General features: G+C 51.7%; 6 protein-coding genes across 6 annotated transcripts; 3 read left to right on the top strand and 3 right to left on the bottom strand.

Annotated features, from left to right (window-relative positions):
* Positions 1-275: 275 nt before the first annotated feature.
* Positions 276-1,308, bottom strand: CkaCkLH20_10378 (uncharacterized protein; the record flags this gene model as incomplete). Its single annotated transcript, XM_038893092.1, has 3 exons — positions 276-628; positions 729-900; positions 952-1,308. 3 exons carry the CDS (start codon positions 1,306-1,308, stop codon positions 276-278), a joined length of 882 nt encoding a protein of 293 aa, XP_038741502.1.
* Positions 1,309-3,342: 2,034 nt separating this feature from the next.
* Positions 3,343-4,867, top strand: CkaCkLH20_10377 (methyltransferase domain-containing protein; the record flags this gene model as incomplete). Its single annotated transcript, XM_038893091.1, has 7 exons — positions 3,343-3,474; positions 3,535-3,637; positions 3,840-3,962; positions 4,015-4,037; positions 4,098-4,135; positions 4,189-4,326; positions 4,387-4,867. 7 exons carry the CDS (start codon positions 3,343-3,345, stop codon positions 4,865-4,867), a joined length of 1,038 nt encoding a protein of 345 aa, XP_038741501.1.
* Positions 4,868-5,274: 407 nt separating this feature from the next.
* Positions 5,275-6,537, top strand: CkaCkLH20_10376 (uncharacterized protein; the record flags this gene model as incomplete). The annotated part of the gene is made up of 1 exon (XM_038893090.1): positions 5,275-6,537. The coding sequence occupies one exon, from the start codon at positions 5,275-5,277 to the stop codon at positions 6,535-6,537; it is 1,263 nt and encodes a 420-aa protein (XP_038741500.1).
* A 154-nt stretch (positions 6,538-6,691) lies between these two features.
* Positions 6,692-10,272, bottom strand: CkaCkLH20_10375 (alpha-mannosidase; the record flags this gene model as incomplete). The annotated part of the gene is made up of 7 exons (XM_038893089.1): positions 6,692-7,298; positions 7,358-8,094; positions 8,147-8,569; positions 8,621-8,759; positions 8,821-9,149; positions 9,209-10,094; positions 10,151-10,272. 7 exons carry the CDS (start codon positions 10,270-10,272, stop codon positions 6,692-6,694), a joined length of 3,243 nt encoding a protein of 1,080 aa, XP_038741499.1.
* Positions 10,273-11,221: 949 nt separating this feature from the next.
* CkaCkLH20_10374 (major facilitator superfamily transporter) lies at positions 11,222-13,034 on the bottom strand (the record flags this gene model as incomplete). Its single annotated transcript, XM_038893088.1, has 6 exons — positions 11,222-11,251; positions 11,307-11,864; positions 11,917-11,996; positions 12,061-12,359; positions 12,413-12,636; positions 12,693-13,034. 6 exons carry the CDS (start codon positions 13,032-13,034, stop codon positions 11,222-11,224), a joined length of 1,533 nt encoding a protein of 510 aa, XP_038741498.1.
* A 758-nt stretch (positions 13,035-13,792) lies between these two features.
* Positions 13,793-16,822, top strand: CkaCkLH20_10373 (uncharacterized protein; the record flags this gene model as incomplete). The annotated part of the gene is made up of 7 exons (XM_038893087.1): positions 13,793-14,235; positions 14,286-14,496; positions 14,552-14,945; positions 15,009-15,163; positions 15,223-15,288; positions 15,337-16,701; positions 16,757-16,822. 7 exons carry the CDS (start codon positions 13,793-13,795, stop codon positions 16,820-16,822), a joined length of 2,700 nt encoding a protein of 899 aa, XP_038741497.1.
* Between the last annotated feature and the right edge of the window lie 45 nt (positions 16,823-16,867).

Below are 16,867 nucleotides of genomic sequence, written 5' to 3'. Positions count from 1 at the left end.
GGACACTGGAACTGAACAAGAGCAATGGATTCTTGTTCGTTTAGCAATAGATACGTATGGCTCGTGGAGGATGCAGAATAGTATAGATTACGTGTATGGGAACAAGCATTGCAATGCGCAAACCAGATATCTCGAATTGTGAGCAGAGTTGCGTTTTTCTTTACGATGTGCAAAAACGCTATACGCGAAACCCGCGGGCATCTCATTGCCTCGCTTGTCACGTTAATCGCCCGTTCATCCCACCCCCAAACTTGCTGTTCCCTGCGTTCCTCTCCTCAGTCGTCCTCATTCATCATCCCCTCCCAGTCCTCGCGACTCATCCAAGTTTGGCCCTCTTCGATGCATTCGCTCATGTCCTCCATCTCCTCATCATCTACAGCTGTCTCGCCGCGCTCTCCAGCTTGCGCCTGTCCTGAGAGTTTGCTTATGCCGCTCATGATGCTGCCGGTACCAACGTCGCTTCCCTCTCCGTTGAAGTCGTCGTCCATGCCCGACTCGAATTCGTCGGACTCGATGGGGATGATGTCCTTCTCCGAGCTCTTCTCTTCGTTGTAATTGGAATATGTCTTTCTATACCCCTCATAGAGGCTGGCGCTGTCGCCGTCGGTGATGCCCTCATCGAGGGACTCTGATCCCAGGGTGAATCCGCTCCTCTCGTCGGTCTCCCGGCCACCGGAATCGGCATTCGACTGTGCGGCTCCGTCGCTCGAGACCCCTCTTCCTCGTACCTGAGTTCGGGACGCGCTTCTTGTAGGCTCGTCGCTGGGGTCGAGCCCGGTTGGTTGCAGTGCCGTGGGCCAGTGTTCCTCCGGTGTCTGTGTTCTGTGCAGCGGCGTTGCCGTACTTCTTCTGAACCCACTCGTCGTGAAGAAGATCGTTCTCTCTCACCCAGGATTTTCCCTCCCGTGATTTATTGGTATCGAATTGTCTATGGTTTATCTATCCACTTACACCCGTCTCGATGAACTTTCTCATTCGTGCAGCCTCCTTGTGAATAATCGCTCGTAAAAACTCGAAAGCGGCATCTTGGATGTAGATGGCAATTGATGGTTTCTTAATAGTCGAATATGGCACCGGCTTCTCCGGATCCTGTCGGGCGCGCGCAGTGGTTGACCTTGGTTGATACTCACGCGTGCTGTTGGAAGGGAAGGAAGTAGGTGGAAGATCTAAACGATCGAAATGGGCAGGAGCCGAAAGAGACGGGTAGAAAGGGCCAGAATAGTAAAAAAGATGGACAGGAGGGATCTGGTCGTTGGAAGAGGCTGCCGGCACTGGCTTGGGGCGATAAGTCGAAGCCACGGGTTGCAGGGCAGTGATCTCGTGAGGGATCTGGTTCTGTTGTTGTGATTGCACAGTAGAGATCGCGGCGCGTTGCTGCGTGGGTAAAAAAACAAGAGGGTAAAGAAGGCAGAAGCAGCGCCGTTATTGGGCGTGGGCGCTAACGGTGAAGTCGGTGGTCAAGAGTCAAAAGTGAAGTAAAAGATCTATCTGGCGGGTGCGCGCAGAGCGTGGAGCGGCGAAGCCAGCGGCAGTCGTAATAACGACGGCGGTGGGACCTCTACTCGTGAGGTCCAAGTATCTCAGGTGTGACAATAATAGTCGTATCGTAGTCGATAGTAGCGGAGGGCGCGGGTTTTGTTTGGGCTGTTTGTGATGATGCCAAAGATGGTGATGTTTTGTTGGAATTGGCAAGTGCGATTCCCTGCGCGATACAACGCAACCACCCTTCTGCTTTACGTGATATCTCTCCATACCCAATGAGTACATATTCAACGTTCAAAATTCGTTTCTTGATACGTTTCCAGGCTGCCTTTTGTCGAGATGAGCGCCCTGTGTGGCTGGGGCTCACACATGCGGGGTACTTAGGTTCAAATACTTCAATGACCTTCAACAACAAATCCCCGATAGTCTAGTGGTGAGGATATCTGCTTGTCATGGAAACACGATTCGCAGGGGACCGGGGTTCAATTCCCCGTCGAGGAGTCTTTTTTGGTCTTTAAAGGCATTGATAGACCTTTTTGTGTTGTTTGCATCTTCTGCTTCTAGTACCGCTTGAGTAACGAGTTGGGCGCGAAGTGCTGGATCATTCCTGTTCAATGAAGCTTCTCAGCATGGGACGCTTGGTTCCTGATGAGACCAGGAAGGAACCACCACTCCGCGCCTGCCAGACAGATGGGCGGCAGTGCCCGGCACCGCCAGACGCATGCAGCGTATTGGGTGTCGGCCAGCCGATGAATTAATTATGGTCTATCTAAATCATTGACCTCCTTGCTTGTGCTGAATGGCACCTAGAAATATTTCTCTCACGACGCAGCTTGCTTCAGCCATGAACTCCGTGATCCAGAAAGCACAGTCTGACGTGATTTCTGGTTGAGATTGAGTCGGTCATGAGTTCGTCATAGGGCAGACCATCTCACAATCATCCCCAGATGAAATAGACTGGATACTACGACGACGACGACGACGATGAAGACAGCGACGACAACAACGACAATAATGACAGCAACGACAAAGATAACAGCAAAAACGACAACGGTGATGACAACGATGATGAAAATGGTATACAGAATGATTTGTATACTAATGAAATGGTATTAAGTTGTTTTAGGATGTATGTGACTTAGCCTGCTCGTCCGTAATACCTTTTGTCGCCTAGTCGCCATAACACTATGAAACCCATTTGAGGATCTCACATTGTTTGCAAGGGATGAACTGGCGATGCTAACGGAAACAACCGCCATGACGAAGCCGCAATGCGGTTCTTATCTCAAAGCCCGGTATCAAGCTTTCGGAGATCGGACACAGCGCCGATGGAACTACGCGGGGTTCAAGGCCACGAGCCGAAATCCTACTCAAAACACCTCACCAACATGCCCTCTCTCAGCAGCGTCTCCATTAAACGCTGTTCAACCGACGCATGTAATTATCCCTCATCCCTGGCCATCCCAGCAACCGGGAACCTGTGCCCCAGAACGATGCACGAGTAAGACCACGCATGCGGCGCGGTCCAATCACAATCATGACACTCGGCTGTCGCATAACCAACGCGGGGGGCGGGCGGCGTTCCAGGCCAGACCCCTAAGCTTTCTGCGGCCCCCCCTCAAGCTCATGTCAGACGAAAGGAAAACTCATGCCTCTTTTTCCATCCCCCCCTCCATCTCACCTTGAACCGTTCTGCCGGTACCGCGCATTTGCCTTCTCGGAATCTCCTTTCGGCGACTCGCGAAATCTAAACGCTGGTCGGTAGTATGTCTCATTCGAGAGACGATGAAGACGTGAGTGCCCTCGGCGATCCTCCGGCCCCCCTCTCTCTCGTCTTACCCACAACCACCAACAACCAACATGCCCAGAACGCTCTGCTTAACCGGCGGCTGCGGTGGTGGCGTGCGGTTTGCTGCAGCGCTGATGGCTCACGTGCAGGAGGATACCCACCAAAACGACGATGAATCCGATCGCATCTCAATTGACGCCGAGGTATGCTCCGAGTGTTCGGTGGCGATCCAATCGTTTTGATAACTGATGCTGTGGCCTTAGTCTTTTGACGATACTCCGCTTTCATCCATGATCTCTGTACGGCCTAGTCTCCGTGATTATCAGAAGGAGAATGGCCGGACGTACCACAAGCTCAGTGAAGGAAGTGAGTGCCCGGTTGAAGGATTTGATGCCGAGTCCCCGACTGACGTACGACTTCGAAGAATATATCCTCCCTAATGATGTTGTATGTTATCTACCTTAACCACACGTAGAAACCGCCGCTAATCTATCAATAGGTGGAACAAGACCGACTATGTAACTTGACACCTGTGATTCATCAACCCCTCGACCTGACGCCTTTGTAGACTTGCAACACCAGCTATGGCTGTTCACATGGAATGAACAACTGTGTATGTGTCCAATGGGCAACAAAGCGAAACGCGTCCTTGACTTAGGAACCGGCACGGGTATCTGGGCCATCGATTTCGGTGAGTATCTTATGTAAAGCCAATGCATCCATCAACCACTGACCTGTTGTAGCGGACCTCCACCCCGAAGCAACGGTTTGACGCCCCAAACTGTTCTTCTGTTGGTTGCGCCGCGATTTAACATTCATGGGTTAGGTGACCGGCGTCGATCTGAGTCCCATTCAACCAGACTAGTAAGTCCCATGCAAATCTTGAAGCTCTGGATCATGTTGACATAGGTCTTCAGCGTACCCCCAAATTGCATCTTTGAGATCGAAGATGTCGAAAGACCCTGGAGATGGACAATACCCTTCGACTTCATCTTCGTACGGCATATGAACGCATGCTTCGAGAGCTGGGAGACAATGCTAAGCCAAGCATTTCAGTAAATCAAATCCTTTCCCCAATCCAGCCCAAGAAACCCACATCTAACCTGCTACAAAAGACACCTCGAGCCCGGCGGATACATCGAGCTACAGGACAACTCATTCCCAATCCTATGCCCAGACGACAGCATGCCGCCAGACAGCGCCATCGCGCGGTGGTCTTCGTTACTAATGGAGGGCACGAACAAGATCAACCGCCCCATCGACGTGCCGTCGCGCTTCAAACGGCTCCTCGAAGAAGCCGGCTTCGAATGCGTCGAGGAGCACAAGCGGATATGGCCCATCAACTCGTGGCCGGCGAAGAGGAAGCTGAAAGAGATGGGCTGGTGGGTGCGGGAGACGACGCTGGCCGGTATAGAGGCGTCCACGCTCGCGTTGTTCACGCGCGTTTTGGGATGGACTGTGGAGGAGACTAGGGATTTCTGCGAGGAGGTGAAGGTCGAGATGGCGAGTAGATCGGTACATGCGTACTGGAACGTGTACGTTGCCTCCGTCCCCCAGGCCGAGTACCCCCGAGATATGCTGTTGGGATCTTACTGACTTTTTATTAGATACAGCGTGTATGGGCGGAAGCCTTTCTATGCGTGATTAACCATCATGGGTGACGGCGTTGAATGAGTCCTGGCATATCGACCTCATCTGAACAGGGTAGAATTTTGGGGTCAAAGTTCCCCTCGGTCGACGGCGTTGGGATTTCGCTTTTCAGAAGAATTCCTGCTGGACTATCCAATTGAAAGACTAGCAGTAATGATTCGCTTCGTCAATGGTGTGCTGGCGTAAGCCGAAGCCACGTGTTTCACCAAAATCCTCATGGCAGCCTGATCGATGGCAGTGCTCACATCAATTGCGACACAACTTTCATCTGGCCACGTTTCGCGTTTACCGACCAACTTTCCCTCCTCAGATTCCCACCGGTCGCGATCATTTATGCCATCTAATGAAGAAAAATGAACCTCACCGCCTTACTATCCGTCCTCTCACTCCCCGTTTCCCTCTTCAAGACGACGTGCCCGACAGAAATCCACGCCACGATACCCCATCAAGATCGGGTCTTCATCGAGAGACGATCGAAAAGCATACACCAGATCCATTCCCTCCTCGGAAAATGCCCCAACATCACGACCCTCGATCTGAGATTCGCCTTCATCGGCTGCATCGCCTTTCCGGAGCGTTGGAGTCTGCCGATTGACCCTGCCGGCGGCACGAAGTACCGTTCCGCTATCCAGTCCCTCTCACTTGACGGCTACAACTTCGACTCCGACTTTAAACACATCAGACTCAACAGATGGGAGGACACGTATGACTGGATTACGTCAGGAAACGCCTGGAAGTCTCTCAAATGGAGCCTGATTCCGAAGGAGCAGAGGTCAAAGACCAACCTCGAGTTATGGATCGAGGCTATGGACTTCTCGCAGCTCCGGACGCTGTCTATCAGGCGGTATTCGCCGCTCTACGTGCCGGGTGATCTACTTGCTCAAGTCCTGTCTCCTAAACTACAGCGCCTGCGATCTTTGAAGATAGAAGGGCCTGAGTTGCGTGATTTCCTACTGGCATTGCCTGCTGGGTCTCTCAGCAGCCTGTCTTGGATAGACTCTGCACAGCCCAAAGACCAAATCAGATCCGTTTTGGAACACCACGGAGCAAGCTTGACGGAGCTCGAATGGAGAACCTCTGAGACTCTTTCTCGCCCACTTACTCTCCTCCCTGACTCAATAGTTGAAGATCTCAAGGCTGTTACACCAAATCTGCAATCTTTAAGCATCGACCTCAACCGCGACAACGACAGCTGGCCCCTCGAAAAAATGAAGACCGTGGTCAACGGCATGCCTGATACCCTTAAGAACCTCAGCATCTACTTTGAGATGGCGAGCGAGTCACGTCGTCAGAAGGATCCGTTTAACTGGGATGGGAGATACGACACCATTGAAAACTTTGCGCTGCCGCTGCTCAACTCGACAAGTGCACGTGAGATGGCTTCCTTTTTGCGAAATCACGGCGCAGAGTCTTTGGAGGAGGTCAATTTCTTCGCGGGGGACTGGACGCAGGACTATGGGGAGCCTCTGCAGATGACTGACTGGCTTCATCAGAGGCGGGCGTGGATGAACTGCAAGATGCCCACGGGTGATGGGGAGATTAATTGTCAGGGGAGGGATACCTGGGTACCTGTGAAGAGTATGCCTGCAGCATATTCGCTGGACGGTTCCATTTGATAGCCACGCTGTGATTCATACCATGACCGAACAAGTTCATGTTCATCTTGAATACGGTATATCGTATCGAGTGCTACAAGATCAAACGATGAAGACATGATACTACCATCAGTAAATGCAGATCTGTTCAACTCGGATGCCATCGTCTCTAGTCTCACGACAGAACCAGTCGATACGTCTGCAACTGAAAGGGACCAAGATCGATCTCGAACTTGGACTCAGCCACAGAAACATCTTCTCCATCATCTTCAAGCAGGTTTGCCTTATACACGCGTTTCAAATCCCATTTCGTGCGAACCGTCGCCCGACCACGACCCCCGAGACTCTCGTAAACCCGGATAATGACGCTCCTGCCAGAACGCGCAGGTAGGTCCCCGAGACTGACATCCTCATCATCTTCCCCGCGTTTGACATGATCAAGAACGAGATTCTTGTGCCCGACCAAAGTGATCGGGAAGTCTCTCAACGGAGAGTCTGGATCCATGGACACCAGTTTCAACGGGCTGTTGAAGTTGTAGGCAGCCCGTACCGTATCGGGACCAAGGGGCCCTTGATGGGGCAGAATCGCCCATCGAATGGTGTGCTTCCCCATATCGGCTTGATCATCCGGGGCTTCGGCGGAGCGAAGTAGCGAAAGTCTCATGGTGTTGCCCACTGTCGCAAAGCCGTACTTGCTGTCGTTGAGGATGGAAACGCCGTAGCCGTACTCGGATAGATCGGCGTACTTATGGCTGCAGACCTCAAATTTGGCCATATCCCAGCTGGTGACCAGTTAGCTATTCATCCGCGTACTTGCCGGGTTACTGGAGTGGTGGCTTACGAAGTGTTGTAATGCGTAGGCCTTCTGATGACTCCATACTGGGTATCGTACGAAGCCTCATGATGACGAACATCAACAGGGAACTCCACCTTGAGAAACTTCATCGTCTCATGCCAGTCGACCTCCGCGGTACACTCGACATAGGACTGGCTGCCCTCATCGTCAAAAGCGGCGGATAAGCTAATCTTCGTCTTGATAGAGCTTACGTCGCTGATCTTGGTCTCCGTAACGACACTCACCCTCAGAGGAGTGTCCTCCGCGACCGACGTGGTACAGCTTTGCAACTCTTCCCGAGTCTCGAGATGGAACACTTCGACATCCCACGCCTGCCAGTAGATGGGCTTGTCGTCAAAGATTACGTATTGGTTTGCTTTGCCGCAAAGAACCTCGCGCTTGGCTCGGCGGTCGTACAGAGATGTGATGCATCCTCGCTCAACCGTAACTGTGAAGTGTCTGTTCTCCATCTTGAATACGCCGTTTGAGACTTCTTCGATAGTCACAGCCTTTGCAGAAATATCGGGAGCAATGTCTCGAGTCGATATGAATGTGCCACAGCCCTCTGCGATTACTTGTGAACCACCACTCGTCGCAAGAACTTCCTTACGTGGCCATGCTAGAGTGTTCAAAGCAAGCAGTTCATAATCAGCAAAGGTTGGTTTGCCGATCTCGTGAACTCTAAGAGAGCTGTAAATGCTCTCAAGAAGACCTCTTCCGATTCGGAAAACGTTGTCGTACACCTGAGAGTATTGTCAGTTCATAGCAAAACAAAGAAAACTCTGAACCAATCACCTTGTCCGAGTCATCGTAGCACATGCCGATTGCAGTTCCGGGAAGACAATCATGGAACTGGCATAAAAGCACGCCCTCCCACATCTCGTCAAGCTCCTTCTTCGGATACGTGTATTTGCTGTTCTCGATGGAGGCAATAGTCGCAAGATACTCGATGTCTCTGAGGAGGAACTCAGCCCTCCTGTTGTTGAGTTTCGTCTGAGCTTGGGTGGTGTAAGTGCCGCGGTGGAGCTCGAAATACAGCTCTCCATGCCACGTCGGGAGACTTTGTGCTTTCTCTTCCAACTTGTCAAAGAAATCGTCCGGAGTACTGCCAAGATGTACTCGCGGAAGGAGTCCAGTCGTGTCCGCAAGGCCTCTGAGGCGCCGAAGTCTTTCAATCTGTTGCCACGTTGGACCGCCGCCGCCATCGCCCTTTCCGAACTATTCCAATCATCAGAAACTCTTGCATTCCATCATCAAAGGGATACGCACCGCAAGTAGAGATGTGTGGTCTTGGTCTAATGACTTATGCTGTGTCATGCTCCGCTTGATATCGCCGAAGTTGGCGTCGGCGCAGTATGTCTTCGCCGGTGGCATGTGGCAGATGACTTGGCTTCCATCTAGAGCAACCCTACGCAACTCTTGTCAATTTTCAAGTATGAGGCGAGGAAATCTTTGTTTGTTTCTCTTACCAGTTGAAGGAAGTGTGTGGAAACTCGTTCATGTTATTGAAGCAAATTTTCTGAGTAAGGAAACGATTCATCCCGGCTTGTCGACAGAGCTGGGGGATCTGGCTTGACTGGCCGAAAGTATCTGGCAGCCAGCAAGTGGTTGACCGGAATCCGAAATTACTCTCAAAGAATCTCTGACCGTAGAGAAACTGTCGCACAAGAGACTCGCCGCTCGGCATGTTCGTGTCGTGTTCGATCCAGCAACCGCCAATGGGAAGGAATTGACCTTGCTTGACTTTGGCCTTTACCCGTTCCCAGGCGTATGGGTAGCCCTCTTTCAACCATTTGAACTTTTCAGCGCTTCCGTCAGTACTTTCGCACCATCACTTGGGGACGTATTTTGACGTACCTGCTGAGCTTGGGAGCATGCGAACTTGAGCTCAGGATACCGGTCCATCAAGTCACACTGATTAGACCACGATCGGACAACTTTCCGCTTGGTCTCCTCCCACGGCCACAACCAACAAGTGTCGATATGGCAATGTCCGACCGCAATCACACTTGGGCTTTTGTCGCCACGCACAGCGTAAACCGCCTCAGAGTTGATGTTCGGGCCCAGATATTCCTCGGCAATCTTTCGACTGCGTATGATGGAATCTCTATCGCCGGCCTTGAATGTGTTGATGATTCTTGTCGCAATGTTCAAGGCTTCATGTTGTTCCCAAGAGTCTTCGGGGAACTCTTGGGCGGCTTGATGGATTACTTGGATGTCGGTATGCAGCTTGCGAGCTTGCAGGTCCACTGCAACAATCTCGGCCTTGGACAGCAGAAAGTACTTGTCTGGATCAGGAGGTTGGATGGCGTCACCGTTGGCGTTGTTCTTGAAAATGGGGTCGCCTGCCGCGTTTCCAAACATGCCGTTGCAGGCCATTTCGACGAAAATGACATGGGTTTCCCCATCCCTGAAAGACTGAGGGATAATCCATTCAATTCGTTCCCCACGGCCGGTCAAACCTTGAAGAGGCTCGCCTTCGGCCGTCCAAACAGTGGCCTCGTTGCTGCAGTCCCAATGAAGCTCCAAATGCTCCATAGAACGCATGTCTTCGGGAATGGTAATCTCAAGTTTGAACCAATGGGTTGACCAGGACGGACCGAATGATTGTCCAACTTGTGTCTGTCGGTAATCATTTGACTGGCTTGAGGCCTCCGAGAAAGATGGTCGACTTGTGCCAGGACTGTCCCACACTGACAGCCGTAGGTTAGGAGGTTGAGAGCAAGTTGCGATGTGCATCATCCTTTGACATTTCGTTAGTTCATCCAACTTCTCACTGAATGCGACAGGTGGCCATACGCTAGAAGGTTGACCTTCTCCCATTGTCCAGGCGAGTAGAAGTTTGCTGTGCGGTCCCTGTACAGCTTGTTGACCCTCTTACCAACTGGCATCGAGGCCCTCAGCGGGTATGGTCTCGCCATCACGGACGTCGCTTCTTGAGCACAAGAACCATGGTGGCCACACATCTTCTGGGGGGAAAGAGGCAATGGATGATGAGACCTGACTGCCGAAAAGCAGAGACCAGAAAAAGAACGCGTAAATGTAGTCATGAAAACGTGAACCGATCACATTTGCAGTACTGGTCCTGACACCGTTGGCTCACATTCCCTCCATCGGCCTGCTCTCCGAATCTCCGCATCTGCCTCCGATGCCCGGGGCGTAAACCTGCCGTGAATGATGAAGCCGACTGGCTGGGGAGCTCGGTGCCGACGATCCCCCACAAGTAACGCATGGGACCAATCCCATATTCTTTTCGCTTCAGCAGCCTAGGATCTTCCAGAGATACAAGGCTCAGAAATCATTAACCCTTTCTGGATCAACCCCGCGTTGACAGCTGGAAGACCGAGACGTTCGTATTAGCTCCTTAGAACGAACGACGCGTGTTCAAAAATTTGATCAACGCCCGCTAAAGTGGATTTCGCGGGGTCCGGGGAACACAAATAACAACCCGCAGAATGGAGAGGGGAAGTTTGGGCACTGATGCGTGCAACGTTGCGTTGGCCTCGAGGTCCACTCTGAAAGCTCCTCTCGAATATTGGCATTTTCAAGTCTTCGCTCTGTGACGGAGAGGGACAGCATTCGTTTACGTTAGAATAGTCTTTTATTTGAGTTATTTCGTGAGGACTGGAGCTGCGATTGTGGTTGGATGAGGTGAAACATAATCTTCACGTTAATATGTGTCAAATTGTAGCCCAACTCAATATAGGCTTTTTGTATAACTACTGATATCTTTTCCCAGCCGTGAAGACATAGTTATCTGAAGTATTGATACTGCTTTGGACATTAATCACTTCTTTAAACCTCGTTTACATCCAAGCCTGAAAGGTGAGCATCATCCAATGCATGACCGCGGGATATCTGTGAAACTCTCTAGTAGACGTATCTGAAATTGACGTTTTCCTACAACAATCAGTATGAATGATCCACGCGAAAAGCGACGCTGATTGTGACCAACCTTATCAGTGATGTCCTCAAAGGCATGAGTGTGAGCCGTATCCGCAACCGCCTCTCCTCTCGCAATCTTCGCCTCGCGTGACTTATTCTGCCAGACGTAGTATGTTCGCAGAGCAAAAAGCGTGATCTCTAGAAGCGAGAAGCAGCCAATGATAATGGCTAAAGCAAGGAAGTATCGCGGCGCGTCCTGGGTTCGGAAAACCTGCGGACCAATAGAGTTGCCGGCAGCCCAGAAGACGAAGTTGCTGGTAATAACGGCGCCCTTCTTGGTTTGGCCGGCGACGTTTCGGCTGACGAGCGAGAGCGCTAGACCACTACAGGCCCAGAAGGAGATCATGATGTAGTAGGCCAGAAGCAAGCCGACCTTTTTACTGGGTTCGAAAGGAACGGTGATCAAGACGACAGTGCCAGCGATGGTGGGTGCGACGGCAGCCATCATGGCGAAGATTGTCTGCTTGTAACGACGATCGATCCACGCAGCCGTAACCATGGTAATGATTTGAAGGATGCCTGTTACACTCTGAAGGAGCTGAGTTTGCCAGGTGGTATAGCCGAAGCTCTGATGATACGTCAGTAAGCCTCTCTGCGAGAATGAAATGCTTTGATAGTACCTTGATGATAATGTTGGCAAAGGCGCCCAAGCCGCCTGAAGGGAGAGTGGTCAGGAGTTGAATTAAAGCGAATCCGTACACTAACAACAGTGTTAGTTCATGCATCTCGGAGAGACCACGAAGCTTTCCAGCATCCTATCTTACCCTGAGGATCTTTCAAGGCTTCCCAGATCTGCTCCTTTCGATACTTGCGGTTCTGAAGACCAGTTCTGTTTGAACGGACGCGTTCGACCATGAGCTTCTTGTCTTCCTCGCTGAAGCAGTGGGCCTTCATGGGCGAATCCGGCATCCACCAAAGAACAAAGATGCCCCAGAAGACGGTGATAATGCCGTAGCTCATGAAGAGGGCTTGCCAAGACTTTATGGGCGAGGTTGATGGGATGAATGAGAAGGCGAAGGCTAGAAGACCGCCAATGATTTGCTGAAGTCCGTTCATCATGTACCTGTTAGAGTCAGTCTTGACTTTACGCAAGTAATCATACAGGCGAGGATTCACCAGAGAATGGCCGTAGTGGCTTGCTCTTCGCGCTTATACCACATAGATGTCAGGAGAAGGAAGGCGGGCTGGCAGACGGCTTCAAACCCTCCAAGGAAGCCTCGGACGATAACGAGACCAACAAAGTTGTGACACGCCGCGTGTAGGCTAAGGGTAACTCCCCACATGATGATGTTGAAGCCGAGCCATTTCGCAATCGGGATCTTCTGGATGATGTAGTTTTCCTGAACACACACAATCAGATTTAGGCTCAAGAATAAAGGATGTTTGCTCAACCAACCGGATACTCAACGCAGAGGATGACGATGTAAATGATCGTGGTCAACCATGCATACTCTTGCCCTTTGAGCTTGGTATCTGGGATGATGCCCATGATAGAGGCAAATGACATTGTGCCTTTATCGAGGGACTGCATGAAGTAGGTGAATATCATCACGCTCAAGACCCGCTTGTCAATCATCCTCTTCAATCTCTTGTTTGTCGACTCGTCGATCTCCACGATTGCCTCGCTAGCATACTGTGCCACTTCGCGATCAACGAGGTCATAGTTCGTTTGATGCTTCGAGTCGCTGGGGTCTTCCACGGCCTCAGGGGCTTCGTGGATATCTTGTTTGTTGCTCATGACGCCTTCCAGTCAGTATCGATGGTGTTCCTGCGATTGAAAAGCTCGGCGGGCTTGACGAAATTGTAAAATCCCGAAGGTTTTAGTAAGATTTGAGGCGCATATAAGAGCTTCTTTAAAGAAACAATGGTGCAATTACTACCATATAGATCAGCGAGGGACGCAGCTCCAGGGGCCTTAGAAAGCTGGGATACTGCCTAATGTAGCAGCCATCAACATGTCCACGCGACCTTGCACGCATGCGCGGCACCATTCCAGCTATTCAACCGACCGCTACACCGAATACAGACCAACGACCGTCGACAGTGTATCAGCCAAATATTACAAGACGCCTCGGTTATGTCCAACCATCTGCCACCCATGCTTGGGAGGCCAAAGCGTGGTGATGCGGAGGCGGGGTTGGGACCGGGGTGACGTGCGGGGGAGGGGTCCGGACCGGCAACCGGGCCAAGAACACCAACCAAAATCTCCCGGGGATGTAGCCTGTTTTGCGGAGAAGCTATTATTCTTTTCATTGGAGCCACTTCAGTCCATTAGCTGATCCTTCTGTCGAGAGCCCCGGTTTTGAGACCGGTTAGGGCGCCTGGAAAGCAATCATGCTTGGCGAGCTACCGATCTCGGGCCGGACAAGACCGGTGCTGAACATATGTTGAGGGGAAATCACCGTCCTCTAGAGACTTGCGGTTCTGCGAATCGTGTGGCATGCAAGGCCTCTTTGCAGGGACGAACGACACATCGGCTCGTTAACCGACACCGCCATGTTCGAGAAACAAATTGTAACCTTTGCCCGAGGCTTGGGCGAGGAGCCCCTCAACCTGGTCGAGGCGACCATTGTGGTGGATGAATCGGATCCAATCGGCGTACACATCGCGGCACAGAATCTTGCTAATGACTTCGGCCGGGTGACCAAGTCCGAGCCGAAGTCTCTTCTGGTGTCTAAGGGAAACGAAATCGACACCGACCTTGGTGCGGATATCGCAATCATCGTTGGGTGTGTCGAGTCGAGTCGCCTGCTGCAGCGATTGGAGAAGGATGGCAAGCTGAACTTCGAGAAAATTCACGGGAAGTGGGAGTCTTTCATCACAGCCCCTGTTGCCAACCCTTTCCCGGGCTGCCGGAAAGCGCTTGTGATTGCAGGGAGTGACAAGCGAGGAACAATATTCGGCTCTTACACATTGTCGGAGCAGATTGGTGTCTCTCCGTGAGTTGAAAACCATGCATAAACCGAAGTGAAAACTGACAGCGTGATAGCTGGTATTTCTGGGCAGATGTACCTCCCAAATTTCACCCAGAGATCTTTGCTGTTCCCGAGCCTACACACCATGGGGAGCCAAGCGTGCGATTTCGAGGCATCTTCATCAACGATGAGGCACCCGCACTCACTGGATGGGTTAGAGATAACTTTGGAGGATACAACTCAAAGTTCTACAAGCATGTGTTTGAGCTTTTGCTGAGACTCAAGGTTCTGGCTCTCAACTGCTGTAATCCGTCGAGACTGATTGCTGATGATCGCCCAGGCAAACTTCATGTGGCCGGCTATGTGGCCCGGCTACCCCAACCCAGGCGCGACTTTCTTCACAGACGACTCGGAGAACGCGAAAGTTGCCAACGACTATGGCATCGCTGTTTCAACCTCCCACCATGAGCCCATGCAGCGAGCTACGAACGAGTGGTTCGCAGACAACCCGGACGGCAGCTGGAACTGGCTTACGAACAAGGAGAAGATTACCGAGTTCTTCGAGGAGGGAGTGAAGAGAGCAAAGGGTCTCGAATCCTACTTTACACTTGGAATGCGGGGCGAATATGACAAGGGTATGAAGACTGATGACCCGGCGGCTGTCGTCCGTGACGTGATCAAGACGCAGAGAGCACTTATAAAAGAGGTTCATGGGCGAGAAGACGCAGTTCCTCGTAAGTACTGAGAGATCCATAGTTGAGGTATGTGAGAAGAAGAATACTGACTTGACAAAATAGAGCTTCTGGCGTTATACAAGGAGGTACAAGACCAGTATGAAGGAGGAACTATTGAGATTCCTGACGACGTCACCTTACTTTTCGCCGACGACAATTTTGGCAGCATCCGACGCCTCCCCTCAGAGAAAGAACGAGAAAGGAAAGGGGGTGCAGGTGTATGTGAACTCATGAAGTATCACGACAAGACTTTCGAGACAAGCTAACAGGTTGTTAGATTTACTATCATTTTGAATACGTGGGAACACCTCGGAGCTATAAGTGGATCAACAGCAACTCACTGGTGCGCTGGAAATTCTGACTTTCGTAACCTGACTAACAACTCCCAAAGGGTAAAACATGGCATCAGCTTCAAGAGGCCCATCGGAGGAACGCGAAGCAGATCTGGGTCTTTAACGTCGGCGACATCAAGCCCATGGAAGTCCCGCTCACTTTTGCCATGACCCTTGCTTGGGACATCGACTCCATAAAAGCAGACAACTTCGCCCAGTTCTACCAGTCAATGGCCGAAGTCAACTTTGGCCAAGATCTGACAAAAGCCGTCGCCGACGTGTGGCAGAAGTATGATCGACTTGCCGCCTTGCGCAGGCACGAACATATCGAGCCAACAACATTCTCACTCTTGCACCATAACGAAGCAGAGAACGTCGTAGGTCGCTGGCAGTCCCTCCTGGAAGCCGCCGAAACGATTCATCAACACGCACCGGAAGAACATAAAGCCGCTATATTCCAGACGGTTCTGCATCCGGTCAAGGCATCGTACATCTTCACCAAGCTCCAAGTGACCCTGGGACGGAATCAGCTCTACGCCCGACAACGGCGCAACACGGCAAACAAGCTTGCTCGCGAAGTTCTTGATTTATTTGACGATGACTACACGCTGACTGAGGAGTTCCATGCTCTGCTCGGAGGCAAGTGGAACCATATCATGCGGCAAACGCACTATGGCTTCGGAGATACCTGGCATGCACCGTCGCGGGATATGATCAGCGGCCTGTGCTACGTCCAAAGGCGGCAGAACTCAAATCCAATTGTCGGGCAGATGGGGGTGGCGGTCGAGGGCCACGAAGGCGTCCGGCCTGGAAGAATCAATGAAGAGTCTGAAAGGACACACCCCAGCCGTCGGGATCTTGTGCCCGGAGTTACTCTTGGACCCATCAGTCGATATGGGCCGGTCAAAAGGTGGTTCGATATCTTTACGAGAGGAGCACAGATCATTCACTGGAAAGCCACGACGCCGTATGACTGGCTGCAGTTGTCAGCTACTGAAGGCACACTTGATCCCGATGGCGGTGATGCACGGGTTGAAATCAATGTCAGCTGGAAGGAAGTGCCGAATGACTTCGAACAAGAGGTTCTGATCGATATTCGATCCGAAGAAGGCGACTTTGAACAGGTCCATCTTGTCATCACCGGGAGACAAGTCCCGGACTCTTTCGATGGCGGTTTCGTCGAAGCAGCTGGATATGTGTCCATCCCAGCGGCACACAATCCTCCATCAGGTTTCCGAGTGCTTCCAGACTGCGGCAAAACGGAAGCAGGGGCAATTTCCGTGATCGAAGCAGCCACCGATGTGGCTCCTCAGCTCGAGTGCAGGTTCTATGTGTTCTCGCGCACAGAAACTCCCGCCTTGCTTCTATACTTCAACATGACACTCGACCTTGATCCCGCTGATCCGATGTCATACGAGTTCCAAGTGGATGCTGAGCCGGTTCAGACGCATCGGCTGTTGCCAAGAGCTGAGAAGTCAGGAGATCTTCCTGATGGGTGGTTTCATGCGGTTCAGGATTGTAGTTGGCTACGAACTCATGAACTGAGTGCTGGATTGAGCCCCGGGGAGCACACAGTGAAGCTCAGGTTGA

The sequence above is a fragment of the Colletotrichum karsti genome, assembly GCF_011947395.1.
Source record: "Colletotrichum karsti strain CkLH20 chromosome Unknown Scaffold40, whole genome shotgun sequence".
Taxonomy (NCBI): Eukaryota; Fungi; Ascomycota; class Sordariomycetes; order Glomerellales; family Glomerellaceae; genus Colletotrichum; species Colletotrichum karsti.
Note: the sequence above shows the minus strand (reverse complement) of the source record. Positions and strands in the feature narration are given on the sequence as shown.